At 42.9% G+C, this 15880-nt stretch overlaps 1 protein-coding gene across 3 annotated transcripts; it reads right to left on the bottom strand.

The window, feature by feature from the left end:
• Positions 1-853: 853 nt before the first annotated feature.
• Positions 854-12842, bottom strand: Zfand1 (zinc finger AN1-type containing 1). Of its 3 annotated transcripts, none has more exons than XM_021158054.3 (8): positions 12749-12842; positions 9911-9953; positions 9092-9131; positions 7985-8112; positions 7810-7901; positions 6653-6774; positions 2956-3111; positions 854-2867 (listed from the first exon to the last, which is right to left on the bottom strand). In XM_021158054.3, exons 1-8 carry the CDS (start codon positions 12801-12803, stop codon positions 2697-2699), a joined length of 807 nt encoding a protein of 268 aa, XP_021013713.1. In that variant the 5' UTR covers positions 12804-12842; the 3' UTR covers positions 854-2696. The 3 variants fall into 3 exon arrangements, with proteins under 3 accessions (XP_021013713.1, XP_085692151.1, XP_085692150.1); XM_085836025.1 differs by having other exon boundaries at positions 2956-3107; XM_085836024.1 differs by lacking the exon at positions 12749-12842 and adding an exon at positions 10081-10508 and having other exon boundaries at positions 7810-8112.
• Between the last annotated feature and the right edge of the window lie 3038 nt (positions 12843-15880).

Here is a 15880-nt window from a genome sequence, read left to right as displayed (position 1 = left end):
TCATCCTGACATCCTCCAGCCCCGTGGGCTCCATCCCTAGGATGGGGCCTAGCTTATGGACCGTGTACTCACTGTCGTAGGTCCGTCTCTGGATAGACTTGTCTCTCATCTGCTCACTGAGAAAAGACATTTTTCATCCTTTCTAGGTGTCAATTCCAGCCAGCCCCTCGGTTGTGAGTAGCCCTGGTGCTATTTGAAATTTGATGTTAATTCAACTACTCTAAGAGGGGCTGTCTGGAGGAGTGAATCGTGTATTCAGGATTTCATGTGACCTTTCTAATGAATAAAGAAACCAATCACTGGGTGAGTAGGCGGGACTTCCGGGTTGGAGAGAGGAAGAGAAGAGGCAGAAGAGAGATAGGGGCTTTTGATCAGGGAGAGTGGGAGGCAAGATGTAGCTACAAGTGACCCCTGGAGGATTTAGAATATGGCTTACAAGATTAGGATGCTAGTTGTTGCGCCCAGTGATTGAGTTAGCATTGATTCTGAACTAAGTTTGTGTGGTGTTTTCCTTCACAAGGTGGCTCAACTGGGTTCCAGAGAGAAAGATATGGCAGCAAAGTGTGGGTTTGCAAGAAGTGCACTCCAAAAGGCTATGGGAATTTTCAAGTGTGGGGCTGGCGTGGTATTAACCCACCAGTGGGAACTTAGCAAGCTGGGTGGAGAGATTTCGGAGCTCTGAGGCAGAGTCTCCACGAGATGAGAACAGGCCGCCCATGCCTGCCTGTGTCAGGCCTGCCAGCCCTCCAGGGCCTGCTGGTGTAGTGTGAATTGAATTTTTTAATACTTCCTGAAACAAGCCTGTCTTAGTTCGGGTTTTACTGCTGTGAACAGACACCATGACCAAGGTAAGTCTTATAAAAAGCAGCATTTAATTGGGGCTGGCTTACAGGTTCAGTCCATTATCATCAAGGTGGGAGCATGGCAGTATCCAGGCAGGCATGGCACAGGAGTTCTGTCTTCATCCAAAGGCTGCTAGTGGAAGACTGACTTCCAGGCAACTAGGGTGAGGATCTTATACCCACACCCACAGTGACACACCCATTCCAACCATGTCACACCTATTCCAACAAGGCCACACCTTCAGATGGTGCCACTCCCTGGTCCAAGGATAGACAAACCATCACAAAGCCTCGCCTGCCATCTTCTCAGTAGGTATTATTTTTCTGGCATATTCAATTTTCATTCAATTAGAGGTGCTGGCCACCAACTAGGTCCAAGCATGGAGATTAAAGTACTGCTTGATATTAAAACTTCTGGTATCTCAAAAAAAAAAAAAAAAAAAAAAAAAAAAAAAAGAAAGAAAGAAAGAAAAGAAAAGAAAGAAAGAAGGAAAGAAAGAAAGAAACCCCAAACCAAAAAATCTTGTATATGAGCTTTAAAAAGGTGATTTCTGCCAGGTGTGGTGGCACACGCCTTTAATCCCAGCGCAGAGGCAGGCAGATTTCTGAGTTTGAGGCCAGTATGGTCTACAAAGTGAGTTCCAGGACAGCCAGGCTTTACAGAGAAATCCTGTCTCCCTATTCAGTTATCCGCAACTTGCCTTACAACTCTATCTGCTAGTTCCAAGTTTATCTTCTGCCTAAGTGTGGCTTCTTGTGCCCACATTGGCAATCAGACACTTTTGTTTTAAGTAGGCACACAGGTAACTATAAAGGAATGAATTTAGAGTCTGATAAAAGCAAGAAATTATCACTGTTTATGGTCTGCACATGAAAAGATGGAGCTGACAAAGACCAAATGAGCATGCTCAGCTTACTCTTTAATTAACCTACCACTCCCTCCCACAGTGTATGCAGGCCTTCATCTAGTGCAGACAGAAGACACTCATTCTCCTCAGATAGACAGAAGGCATTCCCCAAGAGGACTTATTTCAATTTATAGATAAAATGCAATAATTGTCTTGCTTTGGTACAGCAAGCGTAGACTGTAACAAAATCAGTCTATTCCATTGCTCTTCTCATTTGTAATACATTCACACCCACAAAAAGTTGAATCCTACTAGAGAAAACTCCTTACCAGAAGTATATCCAGTGCAATTACATGATACCAAGAAAATTACGTTCCCTTCTTAGGTATGTGGTGTCCTATCACACACCTTATTCTGGAAGACTGAATGAGAGGATCTGCAAGATTCTGCAATTCATGCATCATGATTTAGGTATCCAGTAAGGCTATGTATTCTGGACGTAATATCACGCTTAATCATAGGACTTGCTTTAAATAATGTTGGTAAGTACCACTTATACCCCTCCAAAGAGTCTGCCATCTGCAGCTAGTCTGCCATCTGCGGCTTCCTCTGCCGTAGAATGGCAAAATCACAAAAAGGTGGGTGTTGTGTGAGCGGGATCTCGGAGGGAAGGCAGTACAGGCTGTGACACAGCAGCCAGTCAATGGCTGCCATTAGTCTACCAGGAAAGACACTTTTGCTGATATTTCTACAGCCTAACCCAGAAACAGCTAATAAAAATGCTTTGCCAATAATTATCAACACATAATTAAACACCAACATGGAACCTAGTAGAAAACTACTGGTGTAAATTAGGACCTAATGGAAGTAAATTCTAAGACAGCAACTTGGAGAGTTTTTAAAAAGTATCTGTAGTAAATCAAACAAAACAAACACAACACAACTGACTGTCTACTGAGAGTGATTTCTGCTTATAAAGATTCTGCTGGCTTGAATCCTTGAATGACTATTCCAAGTAAGAGTCAACATTTTTTAAAAACTGCTCTTCGTCGTTAAGATATTCCAAGATAACATTTCCTCCATTATATAAAGGGCACTCCTCCTTCGTGATCCACCTTTCCAATGTGTGATCCAATGGCAGGGCTTCTCCTGAAGGGACGTGACACAGCCTCAGCTTCTGGTGAGAGAGAGAGAAGGTGCACAGGGTAAGGCACACTTGCAGACACATCCCAACACTGGAAGGAAAAGGGGTCACGGGACATTACCTTCGCCGTCAGCTTGTTGTTTTCATTCCTGAGATTAGCGAGAGAAGCTGCAAAGTCCACGACCTTCCCGATGCTCCACCGCAGGCAAAAGAACATGGCTTTGCTTTTTTCCTTGCTCCCCTTTGGCAAGTATACCTGGAAGTATGTTCTTTCTGTCTGTGTAATTAAAAGTTACCATTCGGGATCAGACACACACGAGAATAATTCCTTATTCAGCTAGCGGTACCTTAACTCTTCTTTTGTCAACATAGAATAGCCTATGACGTCAGTTCTGGTCAGAAGAACCCATCATGTAGCCTACCTACCTAACTGCATGTCCCAAAGACTCAAAACCCTAGCCAGGTTATCTGCGGAACCAAGTTGTACGGCCTTTTTATGTCCAGGGACTGGGTGCAGAGGAACTCTTTGTTTTCTTTGTTGAGTTCCAGAGACTCAGACTTGGACCATAGTCTTCCCTCACATCTCCCATGCATTCCCAAGTTAAGAAGAGTTCAACGTGAACAGAGAGAAATCAAGAAGACTGACGGCTCATTCAACAACACCAGAATCCCTAAACATGTTCCCTCTGTTTCGTTCTGTGAGGAATTAAACTTGTTTCAACTGTACTCCTTGGAATCAAAGTCCTGTCACTTGAGAGACAGGCTTCTTGATACAAAAACATTTATTTTATGTGAAAGACATAAAAGGCATGTCAGAGGTATTGAGATTTTTTGAGAAAGAAAGTGAAAAACTAAAGTACAAAAAAGCCCCAGAGAGTTTAGTAACCCAACGGGTTTAGAAACAGCTTCTCCAGCATAAGCGGTGCCTCGCTTGTCTTCCTCAGCTGCATTGTTATCTATCTTGATTAAACAATAAGTGGGAGGGCTGGAGAGATGGCTCAGCAGTTAAGAGCACTGACTGCTCGTCCAGAGGTTCTGAGTTCAATTCCCAGCAACCACATGGTGGCTCACAACCATCTGTAATGGGATCTGATGCCCTCTTCTGGTGTGTCTGAAGACAGCTACAGTGTACTCACATATATTAAATAAAATAAAAAATAAGTGGGAATAGAATATTTCCTGATTCCTAAACACTGCGTTAGGGAGGCATCTTCACAGGTCAAGTCCTGTACAATAAGAATCCCCTAAGTGAGGTGTTTCTAATGGAAATGATGGGAAATAATCGAAGTTATCTTAAGAAAAATACAGTCAAAACAACTCCTGTCTAATCAGAAAGGAATTTAGATTTGCTGAGGGTCAGTGCAGTGAATCATAGCTAAAAAGCATTCAGAGAAAAAGAAAATCACTGTAAACCTAAGCTTTGGTCCATGTCTGTAACCAGCAGTTCCTGTTCTAAAAGGAAAGCAGGAAGAACAGGCAGGAAGAGAAAACTAAAGCTCCCAGACTCTAAAATTATGTCTAGGATCAAAAACAGACTAACAGGCAGCTGGAGCAGGAGGTTCCTGAGTGCTGAGTGCTGCCCTAAGCACATCAGTACAGAGAAAGGCACAAAAGCACAGCGAACTTGTCCGGCTCAACTGCAGCAGCCTCAGAACCACACAGGTGCCACTCAGCTCCCTCAGCTGATGCTCTGAGAGGGCGGGGATGGGAAGTCAGGGCAGAGAAATACACGAGAAGCCCTGTAGGGGGTGGTTCTGATGTGCTTTGACCGGTCGGGAATCTACCTGTGAACCATCAGGGTCCTGTTCCTCAATTGGTTCTTGATCGATCAATAAAGATGCTAGTGGCCAATGGCTGGGCGGAAGAGGCGGGACTTCCAGGTTCCAGCACGCAGGCTAGGAGTTGCAGGAGGAAGAAAGATTTGCCATGCTTCTGAGGGAAAGAGAGCCACTAGCCATATGAGATCTCGGATGGAGTGGCCATTGGCCGCTTCCTCAACTGGGCCTGGGGTAGCAGGCGGGAGATTAGAAATACAACTAAGCTGAGGGCAGATTTCGGATGCTGAGCAACTGGGCAACTCAGCTGAGAGAAGATTTAGAGGTGTTGAGCTGAGGTGGAAGGTAAGGACATCTGTGGAACTAAGGGAACCTGAGCGGTGGCTGGTAGCATGGTTTGCCCAGAGCTTAAGGCAAGGAAGTAGAAACTAAGCTACAAACCCTTCAAAGTCAAGATGAACTTGTAGAATCAATACACTTAAAATTCAAAATTAAGCAACAAACAGCAGAAATCTAAAGACAGAATGTCATTGGGATGTACAGTGAGATACATTACCCACAAAAAGGAACACACTATAAAACAAGTGGAAGTAAAACAAGATGTAAATATCCAAGAAGAAATGCAAAAGCTAAAAACATGGCTTCTAAACTAAGAAACTCAAACCAGATAAATTTCTATCATCCTCGATTTTTAAAAAAAGCTTAATTAATGATGGTGAATTTGAGCATCATCTAGAGGGCAGCGTAAAGCAGAACTGAGAACTTCAGACTCCTTGGGCAGCCTGGACTACACAAGAACCTATCTCAAAAAAAGAAAACAATCAAACACCACAATGGCCATAAGAGGAGACAGAATCAACACTCATCGATGGGAAAATGGCAAAAAGTCACATACTCCATGGAATATGACGCACACTTTCAAGGACACATCAGCAAAATGTGGGCACACTGGAGGGTCTTTTCTACTAAGCAATGGGATATAAATCAGAGAGATGATGACATTATCCATCTGAATTTATAGCCCTCACCACTAGACATGTATATGTATATGCACGCACACACACACACACACACACACATATATAATATAGAGAGAGCATATAATATGCTGGTCAGTTTTTGTTGACTTTACACAAACTAGAGACACCTGGGAAAAAAAGCCACAACTGAGGAACTGCCTCCATCAGACTGGGCTGTTGGCTTGTCTATATGGCATTTTCTAGATTGCTAGCTGATGGAGAAGGACCCAGCCCCATATGGGTGTGTCATCCCTGATCAGGATGTTGTTTTGAGCTATATAGGAAAGCAAGCTGAGCAAGGCTTGCAGGCAGCCAGTGAGCAATGTTCCTCCATGGTTCCAGCCTGAGTTCATGCCCTGACTTCCCTCAATGACGGACTGTAATGTGGAAGCTGAAATAAACAGTTTCCTCCCCAAGCTGGCTTTAGTCAGTGTTTTATCACAGCAACAGAGAAGCAAACTGGGACACATACGTTGGCTAAAAGTTAATTAACAAATCTGTAGTAAGGCATGTGACTAGGTATGCTTGTATATTCTGAGTTTTTCCCAGGCTGCCTGGCGCTCACTCTGTAGCTCCATTATCTTGAACTCCTCATCTCCTACCTCAGTGTCCTGAGTGTCAGATTCTAAAGAGCCTATCGAGAGAAGCTCTCCTCCCTAAACACAAGCACCTTCACTGGAGAAACATTTGTTAAAAATAATACACGGAATAACCTGGGCTTATTTAGAAAAATAAAGTAGGCTACAGTCATACAACAGAAAAATGAATATTCTGAATGAACTAGACCATACAGAAAAATATGAGTACAGAAAAAATATTAAAATCATGATGCAGAGTGGGATAAATAGTGAAGACCGACATTGATGGTTCGCCGCCATCTCTATAAAGTGGAAAAGATGTAGTACTTATACAGACTTGACAGCACATGATCTTCCGCAATGATGCAAACGAGGGCTAAGTTGTACTCAATTAACGAGAGGAAGAGAGGAGATGTGAAGGATGTTTAACACATTGCCCTTTTCACCTGCGGCAGGGACTTATCCCCATCAGCGTGCATCTTGAGCTTCATCAGCGCCACCTTCGCGGCTGTTCCGCTGCTTTTTGCGCCTTTCCGTCCCTTACTTGCTGCCCCTCCTGTCTTGGCATCTAAGGAAGAAGTGCAAGCAAGTGAGGCTTCCCCATCAGTTTCCAGAGTTCCCTTCCATCCTTCCTTCTTTTTTTTTTTTTTCTCTTGTTTTGAGACAAGGCCTCCCTATGTAACACTGATACTGAGATACACCTGTCTCTGATGGGATTAAAGAAGTATACACCATGCCCAGCTTAACCATTATGGCCTTTGGCATACACAAATTATACAGTAGAGCTCTACATTACTGATGGTCGATCCAAACAATATCTACCTGAGAAAGTGCACAGGCACATGCTATTTAACCTATTTAATCTAAAGCAACCACTGACCCTTTTATGTAACACTTTAGGTTTGAACAAGGGCACCACCTTTAATATGGAATAAAAACGTCTACTAAAGTAATACATTGCCAGAGAAGCTAAGCTAAATCGCAACTGGCTCTGTCCTGGAACTACCTTGTATGGTTAGTAGCATTTATAAAACAGCTTAATAGGACATATTGTGTAAACAAAGCAGTCTACCATGCCAGCCTCATCAACATACCAACCACAACTGTTAACACTCAATCAACACATCTCTGCTGCTCAACAAATGAGACTATCCCATGAGAACCTTATTACTATTTCCTGATTTTCACTGGTCAGAAGGCTTTGTACAAAATACTTTTAACAAGGACTCATCAAAATGCAAGTTCTTGGGACTGCAGAGGTGGCTCAGCTGTTAAGAGGCTTTTCCAGAGGACCTGGGTTCAACTCCTAGCACTAACATGGCTCATAGCCGTATGTAACTGCTGTCCTAGGGCATCTGACACCCTCTCTGGCCTCCAAGGGCATCAGGCATGCAAGTGGTGCACAGACATACACGCAGGCAAGACACCATCCACAGAACCTACAGGTAAATCAATAGTAACATTTTAGAACAGAATGCAAGCTCTTACACCGGGGCAGTGAGCAAAGCCTCCATAACTGGGAATGAGATGTAGGGGGCAGGAGTTGGGGAGTGACAGATGTGCTCTAGGAATGAAAGCAGCCATGGAAGCCTGTGGAACTCACCGACAATGTCTCTGACAAGTTTCTGCGTGGCAGCCATTCGAGGCTTTGGGACCTCCAGCTTTTCGCAGTCATGGTCCGACTGATGACGGTGTCTACAAGGATCAGAGAGCTGGCTCTGGCTCATGAAGTAGATACAGCTAAGCGGTACCCAAAGCTTGCATGGTTCAGTAATTACCTCAGGCAAAAGTTCTTCTCACAGTAAGGACAGATCACTGCCACAAGCTCTACTTCAGTGCAGCCCTTGAAGGAGCATGAGTAAGATTCGTGTTCATCTGCCTTTGGTCTCTCCTTGATTACATTCACCTAAAACCACAAGAGGGGAAAATGTCGCTATGGTTCCCATTTAAAACAGCACAAAAGCCAGCAATAGAAGGCAGCAACCATATTGTTCCAGTTCAAATTGATTACTCTAACTTTTCTAATGTGTTCTAATTATATCTTAAGTTAAAGTGGAATGACCATTCTCTCCCTCTCCTACCTTCCCTCCCTCTCGCTCTCCATGTTCTTACTTTGTAACACCCCGGGGGCTCTGAATTTGCAGGGTTTCTATTCTGCCTCTTGAGGGCTGGGATGACAAGGGTGGACCACTGCACTGCGCCCAGTTTATTGCCTAGCGTTTTACTCTCTGGTTTGTATCAGCGGTACACAGAGGTGCCCTTAAAGGAATATGTCCAGAGACTTAACTCATCAACCCTCAAATGGGGAGCTGTACCTACTTTTTAGGCCAGTTTTTGGAAATAAAGAACTAAAATGGGGGATGGGGGAAATAAACAGATTAACCATATTACTGAGCATAGAGAAGGTAGATTCTTAGAGTTAAGAAAAGCTAAGAAAATGACTACTTTAAAATCTGTAACCACAGGAAAATCCTTCACATAATACCAGGAACATCTATTATAATGCAAAACCTAAATGGTCTTCCAAATTTGCAGTAACGACTTAAACGTAAAATTAGACTTGCTCGTGGTGGTCCAAGGCTGAAGAGTCTGAAAACTTTACTGCCACAGAATCCTATCCCCACACCCCAGGGAAAACGAGCCCTGCCGGACGGGACCTCAGCACGGAGGCCAAGGGGGATATGAACACACAGCTCAGCCTGGAGAGGAGGGCTAGGACCGGAAGCTATGAGAATAAAAACCTAAACACCAACGACAGCAAATTTTCTTCAAAAAACAAAATACAGCAAAAGATTCTGAATGTCACATCTAGTGTACCAAGTAGCCGTGAATCTAATCAAATTCTAAAGCCATATAAATTATGTAATAAGAGAAAATAAACGCACCTCAGAACAACCATGAGAGTCCTTGCTTCTGTGTTCAAGGCTTAAATAATTACAAAAAAAAAAATTCATTTACATGCAATCAGCAAATACATTTAATGATAACTGAAGTAACTCAGGCTGTTTTAACTTCTCACATCCTTATGGTGCATTCTGCACACTACAGTAGTAACTTTCATGTAAGAACAAGCAGAAGCCACAGAATGAAGGGGTGTGTACAGTCTCAAATGTTCTCACCGTAAGTGTTCACCTGCAATCGAATATAAACAATGCACCATTCTAGCTATGTCTAATTGGAGTGCTTTAACTGCATGCAAACAAGGGGTCTCACAGTTTCTTCTGAAATGAATCAGTAAAGGAAGGGATGCAAAGTCAAGGCATGACTTTCCAAATCCTTGGGTGGAACCCAGGTCATATTTGCAAGGTCTGTGTTCAAATACCATGCACTATCCATTTTTAGAACATTATAGGTTGGACACTTTACGCATGTTCACAAAAATACACAGAATAATTATGGCTAGATTTTTAAAAGCTACTTTTTTAAAGTATGGGTATTATTCTCTCACTGTAATTACGACACATAATCTTACAGTGCACATTTATGAATACATTTCTGGTAACTTAATGCTTAAGGACATACACGTGTAGCCAATTAGAAACTGTGACTAGTCAGTCAGTCTTTTCCACAAGTGACTACAACGCTGAATATTAACTGTCAGTGGCTAAAGTTACAACGCTCTTCTACATCATAATTGTCAGAATTAACTTCATATTGACAATCACCAAAATTCTTTTCACATCCTACATACAAATGTAACTTACCAAAATATTCCTGAACAACCATCACACACAAATGGAAGAAAATCTAAAATTGGAGGAAAAAATAGTAGGTCCTGGTCAGTGTCTGATTTTGATTTTAGTTTTGTTTGTTTGTTGTTTTGGTTTTTCGAGACATGGTATTTCTGTGTAATCCTGGCTGTCCTGGAACTTACTCTGTAGACCAGGCTGGCCTCCAACTCAGAGATCCAGAGATCCTGCCTCTGCCTCCCAAGTGCTGGGATTAAAGGTGTGCACCACCACTGCCTGGCTTGATTTAGTTTTCTTAAGCAAAACATCTGCTGCCAACTCTAAGAAAAATTTTCTTTCCAATGACCCTGTATATCAAGTTACTATGTAATCATTATTAACCAAAAAGTACCAAATCTTCAACTCTAGGAAAGTGGCTAGACCAATGGGAGGCAGATGTTACTTAGTAACTTTCTTAAAACAAAACAAGGGGCTGGTGAGATGGCTCAGTGGGTACAAGCACCCGACTGCTCTTCCAAAGGTCCGAAGTTCAAATTCCAGCAACCACATAGTGGCTCACAACCACCCGTAATGAGATCTGATGCCCTCTTCTGGTGCGTCTGAAGACAGACAGCTACAGTGTACTTACATATAATAAATAAATAAATCTTTAAAAAAAAAAAAAAAACAATGGTGGTATTTTTCTCCATTGTTTTGTTTCCAAGATTTACTAGGTATTTTTTTTTAGAACAGTGTGTTGCAGAATGTATGCATTTGGTGTCAAAATTCTGGGTTTTAATTCTGACTCCATTTAACATCAATCTAGCAATACTAAGTAGTTTACTTAATAATAAAGCCGCAGATATACATGTAGTATATGCTGTATATATGTTTATCTCTCACATAGATATTATTAGTTAATTCATACTAATGCTGTCTATATACATATACTTTGTAAAGTTCACACAAGTATCAATCCTCAGTTATAGAAACTAATTATTAAAAACAATTACTTTTTTTGTGTGTTTATTTTGTTTGACACGGGTCTCATATGGCCAATGCTGGCCTTTAAATTCCTGATTCCCCCTTTTTCAGACTCTAGAGTGCTGGAAATACAGTGTGAGCCCCCATACCTGGCTCAATCACTTTCTAACTGACTTCAATCTATCTCATATATAAATTCCAGCAAGTGGCCACATAGGCTACACAAACCCAGTCACACTGCTTTCACAATAGCAACCAGACAGTACAGCTCAGTCCTTTACAGAAAACTTTAGTAATCCAGAAAAGATACCTTATAGGGTATCTTAATCCAAAATGCCAAGAGGTTGTATGTAAACAAAAGGGTCTCCCTAGGTAATCATGCTTGCAGACTAAGGGCCCGAATGTTTTCTTAGAGTGAGAAGTGCCTAGTGAACTATCACTATTGTTATTAAATAAATCATAATACTGTGAGCTTCAATTTCATGCCAAGAAATTAGAGATATGTGTCAATATGTAAACTCAAACACATAATCTGCAGAATTTTTATACTTTTTTAGATTTATTTTTCTTATTATTGTGTGTGTGTTGTGTTTTCTTGTACTTTGACACACAAATGGAGGGTGGAGGATAACTTTTTTGGAATCAGTTCTATCTTCCCCCTGTGATTTTGAGGCAGGGTCTGTCTGAATGAGGGTCCTGCCTACAGCCATGCTCCTGTCTGAGACACACGCCGAGGCTTGGATTACAGACTTTGTCACTGGCCCATTATGTCACTTTCAATTTTGCTATTTTGAGACTTAGAGGGTTCAAGCAAGTATTATATGCCATTCAAGGTAGCCCAGGAGGAGGAGTTATGATTAAAATAATTCCTTAGCATCAGATATCCCTACTTAACTCTACCCCCTTTCTGCTAGTCCAAGAGATAGGCCTCATCTTAATAACACTACAGATATGTGAAACTGGAAAGGATGAGCTATATCACAGATGGTAGATATGTTTAGACATACTAGTAAATTGACCTGACAAGATGTATATAGCTTAACAGTCAAATCCAAATAGCCAAGCTTCCCTAGGAAAGACTACATGGAAAAAAAAACAAAAAAACCAAAATTGATCTGCTGAGTGAAAGGTAAAGGACATATACAACAACACGTCCTGTCTTGCCTTTGCTTACTGCAGGCATCACCTACTGCAGGAATCCAGGCCAAACCCAAGAGCTGCATTCAAGAACTTGCTGGGAACTAACAGAAGCTGCAGCATAAGGAAACCCTCTCCTCACATTTGGAGTGCGATCTAGCAGACTGTGAGCCTAACGCTTGAAGGACTTACCGGCTATAGGAGTCTAAACATCCTGAACTTTGACGCATACCACCAGGGCCTATGTTTATGACAAAGTCTACCATCACCATAGTATTTATTAAACCTTCCTAAAATGTGGTTTACTGATCTGCAACTAATAGCTTAAGTGAATATTAGAAACACCAAGACGAACACACAGCTGAAAACTGATGCTGTTCAACTCATTTGTCGGACAAAAAAAATAAAAATCAATCAAGAAAAAGCCTGGGAAAGTGGATGCTCCACGGTCGCAATGGTAAGGACCGAGGGGAAGTGGGAGTCCTGATCTAAGCCGCTTCGCCGACCAAGGCTTCTTGAGCAAGGCCATCTGGATACCCCGAGGAGTCTGCAAGGTGTGCTTTCGGGATCTGCGTGCAAACCAAGGGAGCCACAAAGTTCGCCCCTAAACCGAGGAACAGTAACAAAGACACCACCACTATCACCCTGGAAGGCCGCTCACGCCCCGCGTCCTCCCTCACCCGCCGCCACCGCCCCGGCCGTCAGAACCCGGCCCAGGTCTCCCGCGGATGAAAATGGGGCTTCCAGCGTCACCTCGCTGCCGGCAGTGCTGCACCTGGCAGTGCTGCCCAATGTCCAACTCCGCCATCTTTCCACCGCCGCAAGGGCGGGGGGCGGGGCAGCGCTGCGTACGTCAGTCCGGAGCAGGCAGGACCGGGGGCGGGGCTCCTGTGAGGTGGGCGGGGCCTGTAGTGGGACAAGGCAGAGCTTTCGGGGGCGGGACCCCCGGTGGGGTGGGGCGGGACTCCGCGATGGGGCGAGGCGAGCAGGCGGGGCGGGGCCCACAGGAGAAGCTGGGCCTTGAAGACGCTTGCGCGCTCCCTGGAGGTTCCAGCACTCTCCAGAAAGAGAAGAGACTTAGTAGAACTCAATTCTTGTAGCTGAGGTTCTCGGGCTCAAAATTGAGAAAAACCCAGCTCCTCTTTTGGAAACTGCACTCACTGTTCTCTACACTGAGCCTCCAAAATTGAGAACGCCCTCATGAAAATTTCTTGATTTCTTAAGTAACTGTATTCCCAGGAGCCAACAAAGACCTGGCAAGAAGGAGCTAAAGGAGTCTGCAACCCTATAGGTGGAACAACAATATGAACTAACCAGTACTCCCCAGAGCTCGTGTCTCTAGCTGCATATGTATCAGAAGATGGCCTAGTCGGCCATCATTGGGAAGTCCCCTTGGTCTTGCAAACTTTATATGCCCCAGTACAGGGGAATGCCAGGGCCAAGAAGTGGGAGTGGGTGGGTAGGGAAGTGGGGGAAGGGTATGGGGGAGTTTTGGGATAGCATTGGAAATGTAAATGAAGAAAATACCTAATTTAAAAAAAAAAAAAGAATGCTAGCAAAAAAAAAAAGAATGTTATAGCGATCAAGAGAGGCACCTGGACACTGATTACTATTGTCTTGATGTTTTAGTTTGAAGTAAATGCCCTCACCACGAAAGCATTAGGCTTTTGTTTTTAATTTAAAGGCTTCTTTTAATTATTTGTCAAATTCTAGTAAGGAAAAAAAAATACATGCAACTAAAGTGTACATCGCTCCTCGGTTAGGAGAGCACACTGCGGAGGCAAGCTCCTGGGACTTAGGATGAAGGGAGCTGTTTGATGTCTGACGATCCTCTTCATTAGAACTAAGGGGAGGCCTTGCCTTGTAGGTGGGGTAGGAAGGGAAGTCTTTCTACTGACAAGACACTGGCCACAATCAGAGTGGATAAGTGACAATCAGCTGCACTCATGACAGGAACCTGAATAGTCTCCCGTGTGACTTAAGGGTCCTCAAATGCTCTCCTAGAGAGTAAAGTGGATACAATTGCCACACACCATACTTTTTCAGTGCATTCTGGATATTCGAACAGAGGCCACAAGCTTGGGCAGCAAACAGTTTTTTCAGAGAGTTAACTCCCAGCCCTTGTGATTTCTTGAATCTAAGGCTCAGCAACTTTACGTTTTATTAATGTTGGTACAGTCAAGCAACAGTAGATTTTCCAGAATGTTACCGTGACTGAATGTTCTAAATAGATGGCAAATATATATCTCACCAATCCAATCAGAACATTTCTTTTTCAGCTCTTGGAGATCTCATAGCAGCCCAAGACTAAAGTTTAGCTACTCCTATCCCTGAATCTCCTTCTTTTCTGATTTTTTTTCTTTAGATATTATTTACAAAAATCTATCTCTCCATCTATTTGTGTTCAACCCCTTTGTTAAATATATCCTCACTGGTGAAATTCCAGTGATATCTGAATCAGAAACTCCTCTACCTCCATACTTAGTCATGACAACTTTTTTTTTAAAAACATGAGCTCTCCATTTCTAGCAGTCTGTTATGAGTACATGCTCTGTGTTATTTGACAATAAAACTTAAGTGCAAAATGGAGGCTTTTTTTTTCTGTACCATTCCCTTTCTAACTAAAGCAGTCTACTGCACTAGGAAGCTCAAATGCTTGCCCAAACCTGCCCTTTCTTATTTGTGTCATGGACATGCCCAAACCTGCCCTTTCTTATGTGTGTCATGGAAATGCCCCCCAAACACCATGGAGTCTTCTTTAGAAACATTCTTCATTCTCTAGTTATTCTCTGGATTATTTTTACGAGTAAAAAGTCATTTCCTCGCCCAAGATACCCCTTCAGTTCCTCATTAGGCACAGCATTCTGTAGTTTGTTCAGTAAAGTTTTTCAGTTGCATCCTCGACTCTTCTACCCCATCTCCAGCTTCACAATGTCTCCCTCCTGTCCAATAGACTTTTGAGCTCTTAAATGGCAGATGCCATTTTCTTTTCTCTAGAATGTTTTCTATGTCAAGGGTTCCCAAATTTCCTTCAAACTATGAATCATGTGCATGTTTGTCAATAAATATAGCTGCCATCCTCCTCCTGGAGTCCAATTAAAGGGTGGGAATGGCTGTAAGAAACTGTAATTGGCCGGGCGTGGTGGCGCACACCTTTAATCCCAGCACTTGGGAGGCAGAAGCAGGAGGATTTCTGAGTTCGAGGTCAGCCTGGTCTACAGAGTGAGTGCCAGGACAGCCAGGGACATACAGAGAAACCCTGTCTCGAAAAACCAAAAAAAAAAAAAAACCAACAACAACAACAACAACAACAACAACAAAACTGTAATTGGCTATATGTTGGTCCTTATCTGGTACATTTAGGAAACCCTTTGTCCCCTACTCTGCTTTCAGCATACACATCTTGCAAGGAAGGTGCAGGTATAGATCTATCCCTCGGGACATCAGACATCTCCTTTAGCAGCACTATGTAAGTTCCTGATTAGCTCTAACCAGATCCTATTATAATTTACTTGACTCCAGCTCTCCATTCCTCTTGCCCCACCCCAAACCCTGCTTTGGATTCTATTATTTACATCATAAAATCTGTTCTTGGGTCAATTCAGCAAGCAATCTGAACATCTCCTACATTTGAGGTACTTACTGTTCTATATTTGATACAGAATTAAATACAGCATAGTCCACAACTACACTGAACTCATGATCTCTAAGGGATGTCTTTGTCATTTAACTTATTTTAAATGTTGGCCCAGCCTGCCTTTCCCTTGGTGTCTTCTGAAGCCTCAGCGCTCTGCAGCCGGTCACCCAGCCCTCGCACAGCCATTGTCTTTACTTGGAACACTCATCTTGCTGTGGCTGGTCCATTTCTACCTCCCAGTTGTCATA

The sequence above is a fragment of the Mus caroli genome, unplaced genomic scaffold (assembly GCF_978045245.1).
Source record: "Mus caroli unplaced genomic scaffold, Mus_caroli_1 scaffold_3, whole genome shotgun sequence".
In the NCBI taxonomy this organism is placed as follows: domain Eukaryota; kingdom Metazoa; phylum Chordata; class Mammalia; order Rodentia; family Muridae; genus Mus; species Mus caroli.
This window is presented reverse-complemented; position numbering and strand designations above follow the sequence as displayed.

Bases quoted from the DNA above. Each gene is read 5' to 3' on its own strand.
- Zfand1 (XM_021158054.3), bottom strand. From the start codon at position 12,803: ATGGCGGAGTTGGACATTGGGCAGCACTGCCAGGTGCAGCACTGCCGG. The intron at 7,902-7,984 runs GTAATTACTGAA...TGATCCTTGTAG, and splicing joins GAGAAGAACTTTTGCCTGAG to ACACCGTCATCAGTCGGACC. The intron at 2,868-2,955 runs GTAATGTCCCGT...CTCTCTCACCAG, and splicing joins ACAACAAGCTGACGGCGAAG to AAGCTGAGGCTGTGTCACGT.